The 25,501-nt window shown below is 37.6% G+C and overlaps 1 protein-coding gene across 2 annotated transcripts in view; it reads left to right on the top strand.

Moving 5' to 3' along the window:
• RELN (reelin) overlaps nucleotides 1–25,501 on the top strand; it is a 440,175-nt gene that overhangs the window by 179,971 nt on the left and 234,703 nt on the right. For both annotated transcript variants that reach the window (XM_059712765.1, XM_059712766.1), the window contains exons 5-6: nucleotides 16,338–16,370; nucleotides 19,004–19,082. In XM_059712765.1, the coding sequence (XP_059568748.1) occupies nucleotides 16,338–16,370; nucleotides 19,004–19,082 (112 nt within the window). The remainder of the gene's footprint in view (nucleotides 1–16,337; nucleotides 16,371–19,003; nucleotides 19,083–25,501) is intronic.

Genomic DNA, 25,501 nt, shown 5'->3' with positions numbered 1-25,501 from the left:
CATTGTCAGAATTGACTAATAGTCAAAATTGGATTTTAACGTATCTACTTTAATGGTTGAAGTGAAAAAATAATGAGTTGATATGTTTCACTTGAATTTGTCCAATGTTAAAACTTTTGCTAGTCAAAGTCATCTGTTTTCCCCATGGCTGTTTTGCAGCTTACAATCCAGTTTAGCAGTTATCTTGCTTTGCTGGCATCCCTGCACATTGCAATGTACAGACAAAGGGAGCTGAGTTAGCAGGCTCAGATAAAACCGTCCAGGAACCTTGCTTCAAGTTCTCACAAACTGCCCAACAGGGGAAAGAACTGGGGCCCTCCTAGGGCAGTGGCTGGCAAAATGTCCCCCAGTGATCCTTACAGCAGACAAGATTCAGGGGAATGAGAAAGAGGCTGCTCCCCAGGACCACACTAAAATGTCTTGCTACTGGCTTTAGGCGGGTCTGACTACTTTTTTTAATTTTCTAAAGAACAGTGTTTTGGACTGGTGCTGTTTTCCCCAAGATGACTGAACATATATTTAAACAGCTTGCTTTTCAATCTTCGGAGCTATATACATTTCCACTTGACAGCTTTATCTAGTCCAAAGTCAAAACATCAAGATTTATGCCTGAGAAGAATTTGACATTGAGTGGTTTTGGATGCTCACAGAAGTATGTTTTCTACTCAAGCTGCTATGTAATCTGCTGAATTCCCCCATATTTTGAAGGACAAAGTCTAAGTTTGGAAGGGCGGCGAAGCTGTGGTTAAGCACTTTTCATTACAATTCTATTTTGGCTTGTGAAATATTACTTCATGAAACCTATTAATCTGACCTTGTTTTTATACTTGAAGATTCAGTTGTTCAATGTAATACAGATTTTCACATTGGTTTTTTTTTTTAAGAGTTAGAATTCATTAATATTAATTAATACTTATTGTGCTGTGTCCCCAGGGGGCATATGTGGAACTCTGTATGAGAGTTGTGTGGCAATTTCACATACTTTTCTTAAATATCTTATAATATAGATATTTTTAGTCCAAACCTAGGAGAGAAACTCCAAAACACATTTATAGAAAAATATAAAATCAATGGACTGGAAGTCATGCCATCTCCTCTGAGGACTTGGTCAACAGTTTGTCCTCTCTTTTCCAAATCATCAGCCTTTTCCTTTTCACCATCCCTGCTCAGAGAGTCAGTAATACAAGGTGGTTAACAGCATGGGGCTTGGCAGTAAGTACATTGGGGTTCAAACTTCTGTTCTGGAACTTTCTGTCTATGAAATCTCAGTTATTTTACTGCAAAATAGGGAAAATAACAGTACCTACTAATTTACTTATCTCATATAATTTTCAAGAACCCAGCACAATAGTCTGTGCCCAGAAGGAATGTAGTAAAGTTTTGAGGATTAAATGCAATAATGACATGCATAGGATGATAGCTAGCAAATGAATACCTTATAAATATTAGCTATCATTATTATTATTAGGCACTTACATTTGGATGGCACTTACATACCTTGAACTCAATATATTCGAAACTGAATTTGACTTTTCCCCAAATTTGAACTCTTTTATTACAGTTCTGGTTAGGGACTAAATGGAGACTTAGATAAACATTACATTCCTTTCACCCATCTCTATACTCCATGCGTCTAAGACTAATTTATCTCACCTTATCTTCTTAACACCTCTTAAGCCATCACTGCTCTTTCCACACCTACAGCATTTCTTTGTTTCAGGCCTGCCACATAGCTATCAAAGTGTTCTTAAACACAAACCTCATTTTTTAGCTGCCAGCCTCATTTGCCCTGTTTAGCCTGGCGTTCAAGGCTACCCATGATCTGATGCTGCTTCTCTCTCTCCAACTTCATCTCTGCGTTTAGGCTCTCTCCACACTGCCCACTCTCAGCTAGCACTGAAATCTCTACTTCAGCTGTAATAAGCACCGATTTCATCAAACATGCCATCCTACCTTCCATCTCTGTGGCTTATCTGTAGCTTATACATGCCAATTCCCTTCCCTCGAATACCCTCCTCATCACCTCTTCCCGTGTCTTATCCATAAAATTGTATTCATCCTTAAAGATCCAGCTCAAGTCTCTCCTCCTCTACCAACATTATTTTTATCAATATCCCACCTATACTTATTAATTGAATTTGGTTGACTATATTGCATTGTCATGTGTTAACTTCTACATGTATTTCCTACTGTATTTTGAACCCTTTGATCCAGCAAAGATTGGGTTATTTTTATACTCCCAGAGCCAGGCACAGTGCCTGGCACTCAAATATTGGTTGTTGAGGGAATGAGTGAACCACGTACAGCAGGTGTACCTTTCCAGAATTGTCTAATTACTATTATTTCTTTAGTTTTTAATTTTTAAGTTATTTTTATTTTTTGTTAATCCTTATCTGAGGATATTTTTCCATTGATATTTAGGGAGAGTGGAAAAGAGAAGGAAAGACAGAGAGAAATATCGATGTGAGAGAAACACATCGATGGTTGCCTTCTGCACGCCCTGACCGGGGCCCGGGCTGGGAAGGAGCCTGCAATCAAAGTACTTGCCCTTGACCGGAATCAAACCCGGATCCTTTGGTCCACAGGCCGACACTCTATCCACTGAGCCGAACAGGCTAGGTCACCATTATTTCTTTAATTGCTAGCCAATCTACACCTCCTGCACACCCAGAACTGTTTTTACTGTTGTATTGAGGCATTATGTACTTTTTCCTTCTCCACTGATGGACTTTATTAGGAATAGCCCTACAAAATTCACAGTTAGATGTTATTTCAAATGATATTTATCGCATTGCTCAGTGTCCCCTTTCTAAGAAACCACAGAAGAAACTTTTTCCAAGTCTCTGTACCTGAAATAGCTGCCTTTTTTCCTGAGCAATATGTGTTCTTTCATGTTACAAACTCTTCTATTTCTGTAAGCTTCAGGACCAAACTGAAGATGTCGCCACATTCATGTTGCATACTTATCTCAACTGGATGCATTTTTTTTTCTGACCCTCATTTGTCATTATCTTTAATTTTTCTACTTTATGGTCTTATTCGATTGCCCTTTTTTGTTAGCTGCCTCTATTTTAGAACAAGACAAATTGTACAACTTATTCTTAGGTATGTAAAGGAAAGTGGAAAGTAAGGTAAGGTGAAGATGATAACATGTGTTCCTGTGACTAAGAGAGGAGGGAACAGAGGAGAATACTGGGACATTAGAATTGTCTAACAATGATTCTAGGATTAATGTCTTGCTGAAGTTATTAGTACCCAATCAACTAACATTTTTTGAGCAACTATGTGTTAGGCATAGGGGTACAGAGATATACAAAGTGGAGTCTCTAGTCACAGGAACTCATAGTATAATCAACTCTAATTTCCACTCTGGCCTTTAGGATTGAGACATAGAGAGGATACCATTTCCCAAAAGGGACCTCTTCCCCAGCCAACAGGAAATGAACTCTCATAGCGTATAGATAAGCTTTCATGGCAAATGCCTCAATCTACAGCTGGCTTAAATGGCTAGAAGAATATTGCTCAGTCATAAACCAGTCGGGAGGCAGGTGGTCCAGGGGTGGAGTGGGTCTACTGTGTACAACATTTAGCTTCCATACGCAGGGGCCACGCTGGCTACTCCAGCCAGCACTCACAGGTTCCTGCAACAGGAAGCATGCCCATGGGTCACTTCTCCTCACCTTCCTATGGACAGGACTTGATTCCTTTTTTACAGGAAGCTTCAGAGGACACAGAATATTCTAACTGGGGTCCCCAATCCAGTTAAAATAAAGAAGGGGAGAATAGGTGTCGGTAGACTGCTAGCAAATTTCTGCTAACATTAGCAACAAGGTTTCTTCTTGTAGTAGTAGTATTGTTGTTGTTATTATTATTATTAATATTTGATGATGATAATCTTGATTTTCCTTCCCATCTCTGAATGTTATTTAAAAGCCATGTAGCCGAAACCGGTTTGGCTCAGTGGATAGAGCATCGGCCTGCGGACCGAAAGGTCCCAGGTTCGATTCCGGTCAAGGGCATGTACCTGGGCTGCGGGCACATCCCCAGTAGGAGATGTGCAGGGGGCGGCTGATCGATGTTTCTCTCTCATCGATGTTTCTAACTCTCTATCTCTCTCTCCCTTCCTCTCTGTAAAAAATCAATAAAATATATATTTTTTTAAAAAAGCCATGTATATATGCTTAGGCTATAGTTCAATTTATAGTTGCACTCCCTCTCCTCTGCTTCAACTGTGAACTTCATCTCTTCAAGTTCTCAGAGGTCTAAGATTGAAAAAAGATTGCTACACAGTAATATTTTAAAAAATAACAACTCACCAGCAAGTCAGGTGGTATATTTTGTATTCTGATATTCCCACTAAAAACTTTTACTTATATCATGGGCAAATTTTTGAAATATGTATGGATGTCTCCCCAGAAAAGATGAGGGCATGCGCATAGCAAAAAAAAAAAAAGTCATAAGTTTTAGTGTTTAAAATCTTATTATTGACAGCTCATAAAAGAATAAATTTTATCTGAAAGAGTTCACTGTTCCCCATTTGTAGGTTATAAAGATATATTTTAGTTTTGCTCCTATTTCATTTATTTTATAAAGCGAGAGATGATAAGTTATGTGACACAAATCAAATTGAGATGGGAAATAGAGGAGGATGGGAAGTGGAAAAATACTTCCTAATATTGCTGGTTCTGTGTATAATTTAGCTGTCTTTAAATATTAAGTAATCTTTTATACTGAACATAAGTATATTCCAGAACACGGGGAGAACTATTTTCACTCTAAATTTATAACATTTTTAGAAGCTTAATTATCATACTTGAAGGTCAAATGGTGTTTTATTGCAATAAAATACAAAAAGTAATAAAGAAATTATTCCTGGGGAGATGAAAATCTAGGTTCATAGCTCATTAAATGGTAACTTCACGGGCCATGTCTAATTTGTCATATTTATCTGTGGAAGTTTTATACATTTGAATTTCAAATTAGGTGAAGAGATACCTGAGGCAAAACTACCTAGGGTCTTTGAATGCTAAAACGATTCAGGAGATATAATTTCCATCACATAATACCTTTATTTGTGAGAAGTGTCTGTCTGGCTCAAAGCCTTCTCTTTTTTATTTTAAGTAATCAATAATATTAATACAAAGCTCACTAACCACTTCTTTAACTCGTTTTTTAGGCACCCTTTTTATTTTTCTGCCCAACATATAGAAATCTTCATTCTTTGTACTGAATAAATTGTTGAACAAGTTGGCTGAAATATGTTTTGGTGTTACATAATTACTTAAAAATTTTCTTCCAAAATAAATCAGTTAAAAGAAAAATACTTTCATCAAAAGAACAACCTTCGGGGAAATTAAACACGACTTAATTCTTTCTAATGTGGCCTCATGATCTTCAGGAAAACAGTTTTTGCCCACTGAGCATGATGTTGGCTGTAGGTTTGTTATATTTGGCCTTTATTGGGTTGAGGTATGCTTCCTCTATTCCCACTTTGCTGAGAGTTTTTATCATACATGGCTGCTGGATTTTATCAAATGCTTTTTCTGCATCTGTTGATATGATCATGTGATTGTTATCCTTCATTTTGTTTATGTCGTGTATCACATGTATTGATTTCTGAATATTGTACCAACCTTGCATCCCCAGAATAAATCCAACTTGATCAGGAATATAATCTTTTTACTGTATTGCTGGATCAGGTTTGCTAATATTTTATTGAAGATTTTAGTATCTAAATTCATCAGGATTATTGGCCTATAATTTTCTTTCTTTGTGGTGTCTTTATCTGGTTTAGAATTAGGATAATCCTGGCCTCATAAAATGAGCTTGGAAGTCTTCCCTCCTCTTGAATTGTTTTGATTAGTTTGAGGAGGTAGGTGGGAGTCCTTTTTTTGAATGTTTGCTAAAATTTGCCTGTGAAGCCATTCGGTCCAGGAATTTTGTTTGCTGGGAGTTTTTTATTACTGCTTTGATTTCAATAGTTGCAATTGGTCTATTCAGATTTTCTTATTCAGTTTTGGAAGATTGTATGTTTCTAGAAATTTATCCATTTTGGCCAGATTGTCTTTGTTGGCATATGGTTGTTCATAGTATTTTGTTATAATCCTTTGCATTTCTGTGATACAATGTGCAGATGATGTTTCATTGAGTTGTACACTTGAAACCGGTATGGTTTTGTGAACCAATGTCATCCCAATAAATTCAATTTAAAAATAAATAAAGATAATGCAATCTCATGAGATACTAGTGAGCTCAACTTCTGAAAGAGCATAAACACAGAAATGCTTTTTTAAATATGAAGTTTTCTTTACTTTCAGCATGTAATTTGTCTCTTGGACTAGTTGAATGGATGATGGGAAGAATTTAATATTGAGAAACCATATAATGGTCCATGTTCATGATATTTACTAAAAAACACCCAAATATTTAATCTATAATAATAGAAGTGTAATATGCAAATTGACTGAACGACTGAACAGTGGAATGACTGTCCAGACAACCTTCTGGATAAAGTCGGGGCTGCAGGGCCGAGGCGGCCGGGGCTGTGAAGGCCTACTCTTGCACGAATTTCGTGCATCAGGCCTCTAGTCTATTATAAAGTGATTAAGGAGAGCACAACTGTGAGCTCCAGGATCCAAATGAAATCATAGAAGCTATTATAGAATTGGAGGTGTTTTCTCCCTATTTCAGTTTACAGAAACTTTCAGATCTTTAATTTATATCTGCAAAGCTCAGCTACTATTTTCTTGTCAATGTCATACAGGCAAATTATTAACTACATCTAGTCTGTGAGATGCTCTAGATCAAGCATGTCAGACTCGCAGCCCACGGGCCGCATGAGGCCCACAGCGAATATTTTTGTGGCCCAGCCAATATGTAAGAAATGTTTTAATAAAAATTGTGTAACTTAATTTTTACAATATCCTGTTATACATAATTATTAATAACAACCTACAGTGTTCACTAATAACTGATTACTATAAGCGTGTTGCATTCGTTTCCCTTATGCGTTTTAAGTGCAGGCACACCATTTCTCTCCACGAATGCTAGCAACGAATATTTTAGCAGCCTATTGCCATGTCATTAGTCTTGTACTGACTTGTTTGGTGTCCGCAACAGGAACTATTTCCCTTTTGGAGAACAAGAAAAATAAGGTTTATTTGCGTTACGCTTATTAATTTATGCAGTTATTCAGTGTCTGGTAAGTTAATATTCAAGAAAAAATATTAATTTTTATTAAAATGTTCTATAAATTTTATGTTAATGATGACTCATTTATTTCCGCCCTTTGTATTCAGCATGTCTCTATCAAAATAAACCTACATTTCTATGAAAATTGAAGCTTTTGTTTTTTGTGGCCCACATAAACTTAAACCTTATTTATTTGGCCCATGTTAGCCTTTGAGTTTGACATGCTTGCTCTAGATGATAGAGAAAATATAGTTAGTGAATGAAAGGTAATGTTCACTGGGTAACTCTGATGCCAAACAATGTTAGATATTTGACATTTGTTGGGTTTAAAAGTTTGGAAAGGGATTGATAAGTAGTTATCTATAATAATAAAAGCGTAATATGCTAATTAGACCAGATAGCCGAACAACCTTCTGGATGTCCTTCTGGACAACCTTCAGGACAAAGCTGGGGCTGCAAGGGCTGAGGCAAGCCACCATGGCTGTGAGGGCCAAGCCCCTTGCAAGAATTTTGTGCATCAGGCCTCTAGTTTTCATATAATGGGGGTCAGATTAACTTACACCGATTGGAAAATAATGAGCTATTAAAAAATATCTCAAATTCCCTGCCCCCCCGAATAAAGATATCCCTTAGAAAGGGAACTGCAACTGTTGTGACTTTAGAGCCAGGACCAACATATATGTGTTAACATATATGGGCTAAGTGCTTTTTTCCATTTGCTCAAGTGTCAGCACATTCTTTTTCTACTATTATTTTAAACAAGTAGATACTATCCTTATTTAAAAAGACTAAGAAACATGTTTTTCTTAGAAAATGTTGCTACTGAATCTAAATGTTTTCATGTTAGGCCTACTTAGTCTTGTGATGTGAATTGCTTGTCTTCATGTGAGTTGGGTCTCCTTAAAATTGTTTCACATAATGATCATTCACCTTCACTACTCCTGGCATACTTGTCTTTATTAAATCTGCATTAGTACAGGTTTCTTGTATTCATTCAAAGCAGTTCCAGTCTTTTCCTTATGATAGCTCAGGGAGTTTAGTAATTGGAAGAATAGCAGAGCTGAATAAAAAGGAAGCTCTACAAGGGATATATTTTTTTAAAACAAATTTTGAAGTATCTTATAAAAACAGTGATTCAGAGAAACCAAGATGGCGGCATAGGTAAACACCTGAAATTGCTGCCTCGCACAACCACTTCAAAAATACAACTAAAAGACAAAACAGACATCATCCAGAACCACAGGAAGGCTGGCTGAGTGGAAATGCTACAACTAGAAGGAAAGAGAAAAGCACACTGAGACTCAGAGGAGGTGCGGAAGTAAAGTGCAGAGGTACGGAGGCAAGGTGTAAGCGGAAAGGGCTGACAACTAAGGATGTGGTTGTCTTTTTCAATAGGGAGGGAGACACAAGCTCCTGACAGCCCTGACTCCAGTTCCAGGCAAGTCTCTGGGGACCCAGACTCATATGGGGAGAAACTGGACTGTCTGGCAGCAGGCAGAACTCGAGGGCGGCTTTCTCTCAGAGGTGCTTGCAGTGATTACCATGGGCCACTGAGACCGGGACCTCTTAGGGCAGGACTGAGGATTAGTCATAGCTGTTTGCTCCGCCCTATTGATTCCCAGAGACCCAGCCCCACCCAAGCTGTGTGCAGAGGCTTTTGCATATGAATGACCTGGCCCTTTGCGATCTAAAATTACCTAACAAACTGCAGCTGGGTCAGAGAGACCCAGATCATCCAAAAGAAGGCCCAAGGTCCCACAGCAGATTGTATTGCTTCATTGCTGGGCCTCATCTTGGCACCTCCAAATCCCAAACAAAGAAGAGGAATCTGCAGATCTCCCCGTACCTCCTGCTAGGTAGCCTCAGGCAGAGGCTAAATTAGCACCTCCTTAGAAATCCAAGTGCCAGTGTACCCAGTGGTCAGAGTGGGACCATCAAGATTATAACTCTTCAGATCTATAAGGGACACACTCAGAGGGCAGTCTCAGTGAGCACCAAAGCCCCACTGAAACAAGTCTTACCCCATAAAGGTGTCTCCAGCACAGAAGTTCTCCCACCATAGACACAGCTGAATCTCACAGCGAGGTCATTTCCTCCCAGTGATACCAACTACAATCAAGGCTTAACTACAACAAGACTGTGCACACAGCCCACAAAGGGGTGCACCAAGAGTGTCCACCTCAGGTAATTGGGGAGGCTGAGCCACTGGGCCCTATAGGACACCTAGCACAGAAAACTCTATCAGCACAGGAAAGCAGCCAAAATTCGGAGAAAAAGAAACAGGTCACAAATGACAGAAATGGAGGAAAGCAAACTACTGGATATAGAGTTCAAAACCACACTTTTAAGGTTTTTCAAGAATTTTCTAGAAACCACTGATAAATTTAGTAGGACCCTCAATAAGTCTAGTGAGACCTTCGAGGATATGAAAAAGGACCAACTAGAAATTAAGCATACACTGACTGAAATAAAGAATATTATACAGAGATCCAACAGCAGACTAGAGGATTGCAAAAATCAAGTCAAAGATTTGAAATACAAAGAAGTAAAAAACACCCAACCGGAAAAGCAAAAAGGAAAAAGAATCCAAAAATATGAAGATAGTGTAAGGAGCCTCTGGGACAACTTCAAGCGTAACAACATCCGAATTATGGGGGTGCCAGAAGAAGAGAGACAGCAAGATATTGAAAACCTATTTGAAGAAATAATGACAGAAAACTTCCCCTACCTGGTGAAAGAAATAGACTTACAAGTCCAGGAAGCAAAGAGAACCCCAAACAAAAGGAATCCAAAGAGGACCACACCAAGACACTTCATAATTAAAATGCCAAGAACAAAAGACAAAGAGAGAATAGAATCTTAAAAGCAGCAAGAGAAAAAGAGCTAGTTACCTACAAGGGCGTACCCATACGATTGTAAGCTGATTTCTCAACAGAAACTATGCAAGCCAGAAGGGAGTGGCAAGAAATATTCAAAGTGATGAATAGCAAGAACCTACAACCAAGATTAGTCTACCCAGCAAAGCTATCATTCAGAATTGAAGGTCAGATAAAGAGCTTCACAGATAAGAAAAAGCTAAAGGAGTTCATCACCACCAAACCAGTATTATCTAAAATGCTGAAAGGTATTCTTTAAGAAGAGGAAGAAGAAGAAAAAGGTAAAGATAAAAATTATGAACAACAAATACATATCTATCAACAAGTGAATCTAAAAATCAAGTGAATAAAATATCTGATGAACAGAATAAACTGGTGAATATAATAGAATCAGGAGCATAGAAAGGGAGTGGACTGACAATTCTTGGGGGGAAAGGGGTGCAGGGGTGCGGGAAGAGACTGGACAAAAATCGTACACCTATGGATGAGGACAGTGGTGGGGGGGGTGTAAGGGCAGAGGGTGGGGTGGGAACCGGATGGAGGGAGCTATGGGTGAAAAACAGAGGAACAACTGTAATAATCTGAACAATAAAGATTTAAAAATATAAATAAATAAATAAAAACAGTGATTCAGGTTTCTTTTATTTTCAAATATATTAGCTTATCAACTTAAAGAAAACAATTACTGTTCTCTTTACATATTGAATAAAATTTTAGTAAAATTACATACTTAATCTTCAGGTATTAATACTTAATAGTTCCATAGCATCTCTAGGAAAACGTTTGGCTATGCAAACATCTAGAATATCACTGAAGCATTTCAATATTGATCTACAGCTTTGTATTCTGGAGAATTTGAATGATAATAACTAAGTTTTAAAAGTCTTTGGCTTTTTCAACTAAAAACATGTCAAAGTATGCCAGGTCTTCATTAATAATCCTTTGCTAGAAACAGGGTTTTAAAAAACATGGATGCTTTATTGAGGTTCTATCTTGATTTCTATATTCTGTTGCTTGCTTTTGCTTTTTTAAAGTAGAATCTTCATTTTAACTCACCTGGTTAGCATTGCATATTTCATCTGTGGTTATAAGTTGATTTCTTTTGTTGACATTTGGCATACTACTTAAGTTATCAAGATATAATTAAGTTCAATTTCCAGTTCAGTCAAGTTACTTGAACCTGATCAATCTTTAAAAATAACATAGTTTCTGTGGATATCAATAACATTATGTTTGTGAGGGAAGATTACAGATATGTGTGCTTATTTTGAGTGTAATCTAGAGTTCATTGAAATGTGAAGTCATTTACCCTTCATGTGTTCTATTAACACAGATAGTGATGTTGTCATCTTGCCTAGGATAAGTGACAGATTAGTAGATCTTCAGAATTATAAGGTGGATTTCTTTATGCATTGCCAATATTCAGGGACCTCCTTGGAGTGGTTCATGAAATCCAACTGCAGGATATGGTATATCATGATCATTGTACTTTAATTTAAAAACACCATTGAAAGTATGGCTGCTACCAAAGGACTTGTATGCATACATAAAAACCAAACCAATGGACACAGACAAGAGGGGGATGAGAGCATGAGTTGGGGGGCGGGGGGTGTTGAGAGTTAATGGGGGGGATGAGGACACATTTGTAATACCTTAACCAATAAAGAAATTAAAGATTTTTTTAAAAAAAGGAGTATGACTGCTAACCATTGCACTGCTTGTAAGAGTTTACAGCTTAGTGGTAGGAACTTCATGTTAAGCTGAATTGCCTCAACATTTATGGTAAGATAAATGGTTTACTAAGTAATCAGGTGTTTGTATAAACCAAAGCGAACTCCTGGTATTCTTCGCAGGATGAATTTTTTCCATAGTGTAGCTTATACATTTATTCCTTTCTGTAAATCTAGGAATATCCAAATTTGTTAACAGTTCTGTGTTAGGGTAAAAAGTAAGTTCCTCATAGCATAAAGTTCTGTCCAGCCTTTATGTATGGTCTCATGGGTCTTATCAGTGAAGCTAAGTAAGGACCATTTAATGAAGATTCTCCCACAGTGATCCCTCTGGATAGAGAACCACTCCAGGCTATCTCTTTCCCTCTCTTCAACTCAGTCTCCTCGGACAACTGGCAGAGCCCCTACCTACAGTACATCCTCCCATGTATAACCATGGTCAGCCATCTGACCTGGTTTTTTATCACAACGAAGAGACACCTAGAAGAAAGTGAGAATGTCTTTTAGATTTCTTTTAAAAGTGTGTCTATCCTATTTTCTTCAAAACCAAAGCCTAGTTCTTTAAGAACATTTTTTGTTCTCTCATTCTCAGAACCAAACTTCTCAGTATAGACCACTTGGCAACTTGAAGTGTTGGCTAGAGTTGATTTATGCAATTTCACTTTCAAAGGAGCTGGGAAGTTGGACCTAGATGCGTGGTGGGGTGGGGCAACTCCTTAAAGAGGCATAGAATCAGCAACAGACCAACAAAAGTTGAAATAAAAACATTCAAGCAATCTAGAAAGATGAGTCAGAACTAGTTCAATGGCAAAGAAGCAGAAAAGGTATACTTGGAGGATGCCTGTGGGTATTACTTGTAAGGTTGACAAATTAGGACTTCTCTGATGTATACATTTTATATTTAATAAAGGAAAAGACCTTTCTTCCAAATTTACATAATTCAGGAATTTGGTAATTTGTCCATGTTAGTAGTATGAGGCAAAGCAGGTACTATCCAAATGGGAATGTAATAAATGATGTTGAACTATATTATACTTCTTCAGGCTATTTATTCTAATTCTGTGATATATTAACCTGATAAATGTGAAAAAGATGAACTTCCTACAAGCTTAGAAAGTATTGCTTTACTACATAAAACTATATTGATAAAGCCACTTGGTGAAAGATGATTGAAATCAGTGTCCCAGGCCTAGTACTTGACTAGATTTTGAACCATGCAGCATGTGTAAATATTTTTCAAGGAAATTTGTATATTTCCTTTTACAAATTTAATGGGTACTAATGTTCCCTTTTTTGAGGAAATAATGTTTAGTTATATCAGATAGTGGATATTTTTGTTAAAAATATTGAATTGAGCGCTGACCAGTTTCAATTAGTGGTTAAAGCGTTAGCCTATAGACAAAGGGGTCTCAGGTTCGACTCCCAGTCAAGGGCAAGCTCCTTGGTTGACGGTTCCCCATCCCTAGTAGGAGCACATGTGGGAGACAACCAGTCGATGTGTCTCTCACATCAATGTTTCTTTCTCTCTCTGTCTCTGCCCCTCCTCAATCCCTTCCATTCTCTCTAAAAATCAATGGAAAAAATATCTTCGGGTGAGAGTTAGCAGAAAAAGAAAAAAATATTTATTGAATTGAATTGAATTTTCCTAACTAGTGATTTAAAATAATATTTAAATTTTTTTAGTTTAATTAAATTCAGGTGGACACTTACTAGGTGTTTAAACTACCCAGACTACTTATATTAAAGGACTATTTGATAAAATTCGGAGTATATTTTGACATTTTTCAAAGGTTTGGATCTTCATTTATTTTCCAAACTATCATAAAGTATATGATCACTAAGAAGGAAGCTTTCAATTTCATTCAGTATTTATTGAGAATCTAGTACCATCTTAGCCTGGTGTCTTGTGTGGACATATTTTCTTCTTTTGAGGAATTTATTTCTTCTTCAGAAAAAAGACATATAGTACTTAATACAGGGAACAGTTCTGCATGCTGTAAAATAAGGGGTGGATTATATGATTAAAAACAATGGTTTTAAAATGTGGTTTTCTATTAAAATCATCAGAGGAGGTTTTTTCTCTCTTTCATAATTGAGATTTTGTTGTTTGTTTTGAGGGTCAGTACACAGACATTTCAATTTGTACACAATTCTTAGCATACATACCAAAAATATAAAGTCATGTAGTTGTGATTCTTTTCTAAACAGTTATTCCAGTGACTTTCCAGCTTAAAATTTATTCATTTTATTTTAGAAGAGCTGGTTTCACTTAGTTACAAAAACATCAATTTCAAAACTATATCTGTCCAAGTAAATTTATTTACTTCTTGTGTCAACCTAGTAATATTAACATGGTATTCATAGAAATATTGCATAAATCTGAAAAGAAACTACAAAATTATCAATATCAACAAGATAGTCTTCAAATTTTTGTTGGCATTTTGCAGACAATTTAAAAAATGCTGCATATTGATTATTGTTAGGGAATCTTCCACACATTGATTCATGTTAGGAAAATGTATGAAACCATTATTTATTGTATTTTAGAGATTTCAGTTTTAACATGAATTCCCTTTTCTAAATACTTTGCATATAAGCTTTTGCTTTCCTTGAAGTTTCAAATTTAGCTCACTCATATGCAGTATGATATTAAGGGAGCATACATCATTGTGCCATATTTTGTCATTGATTATTGGATAATTGGCAATTATGCTTTTTGTTTCCCTAAAATCCTAAATTAGAGCTAACCATTAGTAAATCTTTATAAAATTCTTGGAGCTTTTAAGAAGCAGCTATGCATGTCTGCAGGAACTGTGTTACCACCTGTATGGGTTTTCATTGACAATCTGGTGATAGGCCTGGGCCTGATTGGAAAGGTGAGCTGAAGGTAGAGTGGGATAAGTAGGACAAACTGCCCATCCCTTTATGTCTGTCTTTTACTACCTTTGACAGTTAACTACCTTTGTAGTGAAATGGCAGCTGCTTTACTTGCAACTCCCAAATTGTATACAACTTTCTCCTGTGGCTAATCCTAACCTGAAACCATATAGGGAAGGAAATTCTGGGAAATGTAACACAGTATCAAACTATATCGTTTAGTTTAATCACTTAATCTGAATATAATATCCTTATTTGTAAAAAAAAAAAAAAAAAATTCTTCTACGACTTGACCAATATAAGCATTGACACAAAACACAAGGTCATTACATTTTTCTTCTTTTTTTTTAACACTTTCATAAACTGTTGATGATTCAGAGCATTTGCACATATGTGATGAATGTATACTAACAACTGTATTCATGGCACTCTCCATAGTGTCTGTTTCAAAAAAGAGAGCACAGGAATTTTCAATGTGTATAATATATTGGTGTGAAGCAATATGACAAACATCAATTTCTAGTTTTAAAATGCTGTTATATCTGGATTTTTCATCTAACATCACTGAAGCACTGACCATCATAACAGAAATAAATATTTTCATATCAGCTGAAATTCTTCAACTGATGTAAAAGCTTTAAAAATATCTATGTCATGAATTCTAATTTTTAGATAGTGAATTGACAGTATTTCTGCATAGATTTTAAAGTCTTTTGAAAAAAAATATATAACCAAAGTATTAATTGGGCAGTGTTCCTTATTTTCAAACTCCTGTCAGAGAGTCCTTTCTTAAAAATGCATTTTTTTTAATATCCACTCCTTTGCTATAAATTTTCAGATCATCATGCTTTCGTGGTAAAATCCATATTCCTTAGCATTCAGTGTCATGGTCTTGTCCTCTCAATCTTCTCAGCTTCACCTCTTCTGTTCCCTCCTCTTATACCTTCATCCAGTCATGCTGAACTTGTGGTTCTCCCAGAAGGCCATTTTCTCTTACTTTTCTGTGCCATTCCACTGTTACTGCAGAAAAAGCACCTCTCCTCTCCCTATCCCCATCTTACTCCTACTAGTCTCTCAAGTCAGCACAGAAGTCATCTTCTCTGGAAAACCTCTTGTAACAGCCCTCTTCTCCTGTCATCCTGAAATTAGTATCCCTGCCCTGTCTCCCATCTCGCCCCCGCACCCTGTGAATGCTCTGCCCTAGCACTTACACTGTGTTGTAGCTGCCTCCCAGATGGTCAGTTGTTAGAGGGCAAGGATGGTGCTACTTTCCCCTCTATTTCCGAAGCACCCAGAAGAGCCCCTGGCACATAATGCGTGCTCAAAAAGGTTTTCGGCATATTCATGAACTATCACATCACATTTATATTATTGAGTGTTTCAAAGGATACCCGACTAAACTTGAATAATAAATGTGCCCTGTGCGTAATGGGTTCTATTCTTTGCTTTAAGGGTAATGTATTACTTTTAAATATAACTAAATAGTGAGTTGGATGTCTTATTTTAGGATATTTATTGGCATTTTAAAAAGCTTTTTTAAAAGGCTTCTAGCCATTTTATTTTTATATGACCTAAGTTTTGTAATTGCATTTGTGATTGTTTAATACTGGATTTTGCTTTTGTTGCTAATCAGTCATCGTTCCCCTTTTCTCTCTTGGTTCAGCTCCAACAGAGGCCACAATGCAGCTACACCTAGGTAAGTGTTTAAGGCCCCAGGGTCACTGACCTTAGTCCTAGATTTACTTGCCCTAGTCCTCTGGCCTTGTGAGCAGATGAAATGCTCTGCACTCTCTGGTTTGCTGATCGTTTACTAAAATCAGAGTCAGGTCCAGATTATGCTTGAACACAGGAACTCACCTAGGATGATCATGCTATCCCGCTGAGGGCTAATGGGTGGACGTCCAAACCCGTTAGTCCATTCATCCTTAGGAACCTGTTGAGTGTGACCATTCGACAGAACATTCTACTGCTGCAATTTCCCTAGTGCTCCCACCCACCAGAAACAGACCATAGAAGTGATGGGTAAGGAGCTATGAAATATGGAGGAATTCATCTCACTTCAGATTTGAGATTTCTGCTCAAATTAGTACTGCCTTGTAAAAAGAGAACTGATTTGGTCTTTTCTTCAGAAACTGAAATGAGACTGTTTCAGTAACTATGTGCTTTGTTTAATGGGACCCTATTATGTTTATCACCCCTCATTTTTCCCATGATCTTTTCACAGTGCCAGGCACTGAGTGGGCCACAGTTCTCGAGGCAGGGTTGTGTAGCCATTAAGAGTACAGATGTTGGAACCAAGCTGCCTAGTCTCTCCTTCACCACTTCCTATCCATGTGACATCAAGCAAGTTACTTAACCTCCCTGTGCCTCAGTTTCCACATTGGTGAAATGGAAGTAATAATAGTACCTGCCTCCTAAGGTTGTTATGAGGACGGACTGAATTCGTATTTGTAAAGCATCTAGTCAACGACATAACAGTGTTGGAAATCAATAACTACATAAAGAACCATTGAGGCTTACTCATGCCTTTTTAAAAGTTCTCTTTGAAACAAAAGAACTTTAAGAGCTAAATTTCTCATTCTTTTTTAGTGAAGACCTGTTTTGAAAGCAATGTCCTACGCTACGCTATTTAATAAGAATGGAAAGAGTCATCCTGGCTGGCCCCAGCCTTTTCAGGTGTCTCTCACTGTGGGACTTGCAGATGAGTCAGTGATTTGTCTCTTGGGCTTTTCCTTTCAACCTGTAAGCCCAATTAATTTATTTTTCTCTTTGGAAGATCTGCCTTGAGAAGCTCTACTTTTATGTGATGCTACAGCTTGGGGCATTTCTTCTTTGGCAGACAAACATAAGCCCTTAGAAGCATGCCTTCTGGCCGCAGAGGTAGGCTGGTGACTCACAGTGGCCCAGCTGAGTCCCTAGTCTCCCCCACGCTGGGTATTTGAGAGAGCTGTATCCTGTAGGCACTTCAGGCACTGTGTCTAATTGTTCAGAGGAATCATTAAGTCACTCCCATGCACAGAATACATCACAGTGTTCTCTCCAGTGTAAATCCCTATTCTCCCTGTTATAGTGCCCAAGGCTTTGAGTCTAAAAAGGCATTCCTCACAATCCATGCTGATTCACTGGTTTCCCAGCCTTTGTTATGTGCTTACCTGCTGGCATACCTGCTATAAAGAGGGTGAGGATGGCTATAGGTGGTGCTATCACCAAAGAGAATTTAGAAGTATGCTTCCTAATATTTGGAGCTGAATTTAATTACGCAGTGAGCTCAGTGAGCAAAATAAAAAAGGTAAATGCCATGTTTGGGGGGGGGGGGGGAAATTGGGAGGGTTATTTTTTGTTTATTAGATCATATGATTTTAATTTTTTCCAAAAAGCATATGTAAACTAGTTCGAACAAAATTGTACAGGCTCAGGGAATTTATATTAGTTGAAAGAAACTTCCCAAGCAAACCATGGAAATCAATGGGAGAGTTTTTAAGCACAAAATTCATTTTTTTCACCTTGAGTAGAAATAATTGTCATTTCTCATACAGCCTTGAAAATGAGCTGACTGACATTGTAGCTGGCCATGAAATTGTTTTTACTCACCCACCCTCTATTCAGTGCAAATATCACATACTCTGTAGCTATGAAAACATTCTTTGCTATTAGCATGCCCAGAGTTCTTCTAGATTATATTAAAAATGGCTGTTTAATATAATCTCAAGTGTAGTGATAATATATTGAAAACTACGGATGGTTCCCTGGCATTCCTTCTGACTTCTAACATGACTTTATTAGGGACTTTTAGTTATTTGTGTAGATTATTTCTCCTGTGCAGCTCTGAAGGGGGAAAGAAGTTAACTTGAAACACATTAAATAAAACGTGAGTGAATATAGGAAATGAGAGAAAGCAAGAGGGTTATAAGAAAGAGAAGAGGAAATGGGTTAGTAAATAACAACAATGCTAGCTGACAACAAATAGAGTGTCCTGTTTCTTTCTACACTTTAAAGTGAGTTGGAAACGGAATCTCTTTGGGCGTGTGGAGCTATGAGAGGCAAGTCTTGTGTGACCTCTCCCTATTGGTTGGTGCTGACCTTTTCTTCCTGCCTGGTGACACTTCGGTGGGGTTTCTCTTTGGGGCTCTAGTTTCCAGATTCCTAGGTGTCTAAACAGCACAGCCTTTGCCCTTTGTCCTTAGCAAAGCAAATATAATCAACTGCTCATTTAAAATTCAGTCTTAAGGTCAAACTATTATTTCTCTTAAATGCAGCACATTGAGCCTTTTGTGTAGCCAAATCTATTGTTTAGTATAATTTTTTCTAAATACTTTTTTTTCCTTTTAGCTGAAATACACAGCGACAGTATTATCCTACGAGATGACTTTGATTCCTACCACCAACTGGAATTGAATCCAAATATATGGTAAGTTAAAGGAATACGCCTCACTTGGGTTTTTTTAATGCAAAAAAGAAATAATGCTGATGTTCCCTTGGAGCAGTTTCATAAAATTAAATTTTTAGTGCTAAGGTATCAGTAAGAATTTAACTAAGGACCTGGGCTTAATGTAGACTGCATACTGTCTATACTTGACTTAAGAACTGAATCTAGGTATCCCTCAAAGCCATGGGTGTGGTTAGAGGTTTTTTTCAGTTGTATACATAGAAAACATTAAGTTTTAATGTGTCTAATTATTGCATTTATGCCAAGCAAAAGAACGGAAATGGCTTATCTGAAATGACAGATGATCTGAATCACACTTCCAAATAAGTTCTAAGCCATTGGGTCAACTCATTATTATACTCCAATCACTTCTTCAAAAGCTATTTAGGTACAATTTCATGAGTATTTTGAGGGCAAAGATATAATGAACCAAAACTCATTTGTTGAAAATTTGTTGACATGGGCACAGACAACAATGTGGTGATTGCGGGCCATCAACAGGGGGCGGGGGGGGGGGGATGAGGGATGGGAGATGGGAATGGAGGTGGAAGAGGGTATAGGGGAGATAAATGGTGATGGAAAACATTAAATTTATTTTTAAAATAGAAACTTGTTGAATACATACATGGATGCATGAATTTGTTGGCAATTGTATCTTTGCTGACTTTGGATAAACAGGCCTGTCCATCCAGAGCTACAGTCAGTCTGCACAATTTGAGAGAATATCTGAATGTGGATTTTCTGTGATACTCAGTGTTTTTGTATACACAATTACAAGTTCAAGATAAAGTAGAAGATCTAATGTAAACTTTCACGCTGCAACCAAAATCCAAGCAATACTCAAGACTAGAGAGAGAATAACCATTTTATCTTCAAATGTTACCATATGATATCCATTTCTGTTTCTGTTCAACAAATATTAAGCAATAATTATTTTCTTTTACAGTAAATTAAAGGCAGATATGTTTTTTTTTCTGTCAGGTAATTTATAGTTTAGTAAAGGAAACAATAAAAACATTTCTTGGAAGAAGTGGCCCTTGACCTGAGAGTCGCAGATGACATATAGAGAGTGTTGCTGCTTAAACACTGGAAAGAGGAACTTTTTATGTCTTTTCTAGAAGGACGTATAGATCTATATAGTATAAATATATAAACAGAATCAGACTAGACAGCCGTAAAGTCTCATAATTTATATGCAATTTAAAGAAATAATTTATCAACAAAATTTCACCTTCATATGAACATAACCTAAATATAAATTTCTTAAAATAAATTGAAACTCTTTATTAATAAAAGGCAAAAAACCCCAAAAGAAAACAAAAACACCGAACACCAAAAACTTTCTAAGCACAGCTTTTACCAGGAAGAATTCTCTACTTCTCCCGACACTTTGCTTTCTCTATCCCATTAATGTAGATGTTATCGGATGATTTGTTTCTTTCAAGGCAAGTTCATTTCTGTCAAGCTGATTCATTTTCTTCAGTGAGTTTTCCTGACAAATACAAAATGTGACTTTTATGTAGTTCAAATTCTGTTGTTTTTAAAATCGATGAAACGTGATTGATTTTGCTTCACCCATTTTCATGACTGATCTATGATTTCCTGACCAGAGTTATGGATTTTGTGTCCCTTTTATTTAAGGTATGGTTTTTCCCTGCGTTTTTAAAAAACACCCTTTTATTAACTCTAAAAAGCCACATACTTCTGTCTTCTATCAAATATGCTTCAGAGTAAATTCACTTTATCCCTTATGGCCCACCAGCTCTTTCATCTAGCCTCTTTCAGATAAACAAACAAACTACAAAACAAAGCAAGGACCCAAACTATGAATCTCTCATCATTTGAGAGATGACTTTGTTGAACAAAAGGTATCAGGGTTTCTGAGGTCAGGCCAGTCTGGTTTGACTCTTGAACTAGGCACTTGCCAGCTGGGTACCTTGAGAAAAGCAAAAGCCTTGCTTCACCTCCCTGAGCTCCATTGTCTGGTCAGTAAAAGTAAGACTAATACTGTCCTTAGAGCGCTGTTGTAAAGACTGGTAAGTCTGAAGAGGTCTAGCACCATGCCTGGTGCACTATAGGTGCTCAATACAAGTTAGCTCCCTCCCTCATTCTCTCTCTCCTTCCCTCCCTCCCCCCTCCCCCTTCCCTTTCTCTTTCCCCTCCCTTCTCTTCCTCTCCTTCTTCCCTTCTTTCTCCCTCCTGTGATGTATTTGCACATTGGTCTCCATATCTCCTTTAAGCCTAGGTATGAACAAAAATCATTATTATTAACATTATCTTCAACCAGATTACTTAAATGAGTCTCCAAGTCTTCCCTTGTTGCATTTGGATGAAAAATAGACATCAAATTAAATATATCTGTATTATATGGTATTTGGAGTATAATGAAAATTTAGTATGGCAGAATCATAGAGAAGGGAAAAAGAGGCATTGGATGCCTTAAGCCCCTTAAAAATAGACATAAACTCCCTAAAGCCAGAAACCAGAACCCACTAAAATCAGATATCTCAGGAAATATTTTCAATAAAGTAAGAACAAAGCCAACTTTGTTTTCTAACTTCACTCTCCTGAAATCTCTGTTTTCTTGTACACATATTGGCATGTGAGTTTTGTTCCTTATGATATTGCCTTTGATTCTCTTCAGCCCGCGAAATTAGAAGCCACTGGGTAACTAACTGTGTGGCAGCGTGGAAGGAGGGTCCTTGCTGCCAGCACCATCCCTGTGCCCCTGCCACACAGGCAGAAGCAAAGTGCCTGGTGTGCTGCCTTTGGCCAGAGTCCCATGACTAAATGCATCACCAAGTAATTTTCTGCAAGAGAAACATGTGCTACTTTTATGAGCATGTTTCTTCCATGTGGTTCAAAATGCATCCTATACATTGTTTAATTTGCAACTTTTAAGGACAATCAAAAAAAGAAATTAAGAAGCTTAAGTCATGTATATACGATGATGGAGAGGTAGATCAGTTTAAAAGTTAATCACACATAACGTATTTGCTTCCCTCAACGTTATCTAATGAAAGAACTTTCTCTCTATTTCATGTAATTCTTGACATCCAAGTTTCTTATCTCATGTACAAATGACTATACATAAAAATAAGGAGCACAAAATGATACTACTATTAGTATGAATCAACAGAACAGCCAGGTAACTATTCCAAGTGTGTGACAGCAGTTGGAATAGAACCAAGAAAGTTTGTTACACCAGCTCAATATTGAATGTACTGTCTATCTCCTTAGTTTAAATATTAGATTTGATCTAAAAAGTAGTATGTGTACTTAGTGAAAAGTTCAAGAATATTAAGAAAATGATGCTAATAAGTCTTGCTCCCACACTAGACCTACGTCCCCTTCCCCCTAGGCAGCACTGTTAACAGTTTCTGCCAGTCCTCCCAAAGTTGTTTGTGCTCACACAGGCATAGCAGTTACGAATTCTGATCACAAATTTGGGTATCAGAGAAATAAAATGTTCTTTTTTCTTTCATAACCCAACTTAATTTCTTTGTATTGTCCCCCAGTGATGGAAACTTAATTTCAGTCAACTTTGGCTTGCCCTCTCCCATTTTTCTGATGTTGTGTCTAAGTTTCAGATGAATTATTAGTGCAAAAGCCAAAGGTTCTCTAGTCATCTGTTCCTGCAGATACTCACAGAGTCCTCCTCCCCAGCTCACCTAGTCTGTGGTGACTGGTCCACGCAGATAGCCTTCATCTCCCTCCTGTCCACTCCTTCTGGCCAGTGGCTCTGTTTTGAGCCCTGCTTAAGGGCATGGAATTGTTCTGCTGCTCCTGGACCTGGACTGTGGGCCTCTTTGTGATGCTCTGGTGTTCTATCAAGCAGCTTTGGTCCTTCTGCCTCCCTGAAATGCAGAGCATAGAATGCTTCTGCTGTTTGCCCCCAAGTCTCTCTGGGCCCTGATAGGGAAGTGGCCCTTTATCTTCCCACTCTCCCAGTGGGTTCTGATTGCTTTGTTGAAATGAGAGCTGAGAAGTAAACTTACAAGTAAAGAGAACAACAAAAGCCCTTCATGGGAATATAGCGGTGGGTCAGATTTGATGAGAGTGAAGCTTTTTCACCTTAACTTTGCCCAGGTGCTGGTCCACACACAGGTATACTAGTACCTCTGAAGTTACAACAGTAACTTCATCATTTCAAATGTGTCACTGAACCCAAGGGCGTGAGAGAGAGTATGGATGGAGCCACACCAGTTTATCAAACACTGCTGACAGCGCCCCATTATCAAGTATGTTCAGTACAATTGCACTACTGATGATGGAGAGGATCAGTATTTATTCATATATAGAGAGACAACCCTCCAACACCCCCCCCCCCAAAAAAAAAGTGGGAAGAAAAACCTCACGTAACCAACTTTAGAAGCTATGTAAAGACTTGCAAAAACGCTTTATCTCATTAACATTTCACTTAAGCATCTGCTACTTTCACCAACCACACTTTCATATTTCTTTTTTTATGAATTAATTATTTAATCAATTAATTAATTGTTTTTTAAATAATAGGCACAGCCAGGGGCCTCTGGCTTGTGTTTTTTAAATATATTTTTATTGATTTCAGAAAATAAGGGAGAGGGAGAGAGAGAGAGAAACATCAATGATGAGAGAGAATCATTGGTCGGCTGCCTCCTGCACGCACCGTACTGGAGATTGAGCCTGCAATCCGGGCATGTGCCCTGACTGGAATCGAACCTGGGACCTTTCAGTCTGCAGGTCAACACTCTATCCACTGAGCCAAACCAGCTAGGACGAATTAAATTATTTTAATATGATATTAACACTGCCAGTATTGCATATGAATGGAGAGAACTAATTTTTTTATTAAAAGGAAATGTACCTGGTAGCAAAAAACTGGGAAAATCTCAGGCATCCATCAATGACAGGATGAATAAACAGTAATAAACTCATACAGTAGAATACTACTGAGCAATAAAAAGGAATGAATTATTGATAATTGAAACAACAAGGCTGAACCTCTAAAATATTATGTTAAATGCAAGAAGCCAGGCCCAAACTAGTTTTTACTGTGTAGTTTCACTTATAGATTAGGCAAACTTACTTAAAGTGATAGAAATTAAGTCAGTGGTTATTTCAGGGATGGGGGATTTACTGGAAAGGGCCATGAGGAGCTTTCTGTGGTAATAAACATATATCTTGAGAGAGCATGGGTTACATAGATGGGTGCATTTGTCAAAACTTAAGATCTATGTGTTTCACTGTGTCCAAATTTACTCAATAAGATTTTTCAATAATAAGAAAAACAATGAGAAAAAATATGAAATAGACATTTCTGTTTCATAACTTGGAGTTTAAAGAGAGGGAGTTAAAGGAACTAAAACGTGAATGAATTCTTAAAAACTAAGTTTTCTTAAGAAGTATATTTATATTCCTAGCAATTACAAAATCAAGGAGGACTCTTTGTGTGGCTTAGCAGATGAGCTCTTTAATGCTTGTTTTCTGATGATCACAGAAGACATACACCGTTATAACATCACTAGGCTCTGATGTTCTAGTGGGAAACTTGGGACTGTTACAAAACATGATGATAAATGGCAACTAGAGGACAACAGATGTTCTCCATCCAGCACAATAACGATGGCAGAGATGTCCTTGTTAGCAGAGATCAGGGAAGGACAGGAGTCACCCCACAGAAGGAGCATCTTAGAGGAGTAAGTTGTGATGCCAACAGGGAGATGAGACATCAAGATGAAAGACGCAAATGAAGTTGTTTCAGGTCCTTTGGTACGTGAAGACCTCTGTCGGTTGTTAATCGCTTTATCATACAGAAAGCCCACAAATTACAGCTAAGGAAGCTAAAGCCATGGCTGGCATTGCATAGGATTGCTTGGATCAAGGAAAGACTAGAACATTTCCACTTTTACAGGTAAAAGATAAGACTACAAGGTCAGCCTGGCCAGCATGGCTCAGTGGTTGAGCGTCGACCTGTGAACCTGGAGGTCACGGTTCGATTCCCAGTCAGGGCACATCCCCAGGTTGTGGACTCGATCGCCAGTGTGGGGCGTGCAAGAGGCAGCCAATCAGTGATTCTCTCATCATTAATGTTTCTATCTCTCTCTCCCTCTCCCTTCCTCTCTGAAATCAATAAAAAGGAAAAACAAACAAAAAAAGACTACAAGGTCAGAGAAATAGAGATCTCAAATTACTGCTTCATTTGGTATTTTCTTGAAAATGCTAATTTATTGGAGCGGTTATCCTGAAATGGAGCAAAAAGATTGGTAATTTGGCTCATTAAAGGTAATTTTCTTTGACAAATATAATTGACTCAACAGAGAATATGAAAAGACAGATATTAGGATGGGGGTTGAGTTATGCTAGCTGGAGTTTTAGTCCGTGATAATAGCCTAGCCCAAAAACGACTTCGTAGTTGTTTA

This window comes from Myotis daubentonii, chromosome 10 (genome assembly GCF_963259705.1).
Source record: "Myotis daubentonii chromosome 10, mMyoDau2.1, whole genome shotgun sequence".
NCBI lineage: Eukaryota > Metazoa > Chordata > Mammalia > Chiroptera > Vespertilionidae > Myotis > Myotis daubentonii.
The sequence above is the reverse complement of the archived record's forward strand: the minus strand, read 5'-3'. Positions and strand labels throughout refer to the sequence as shown.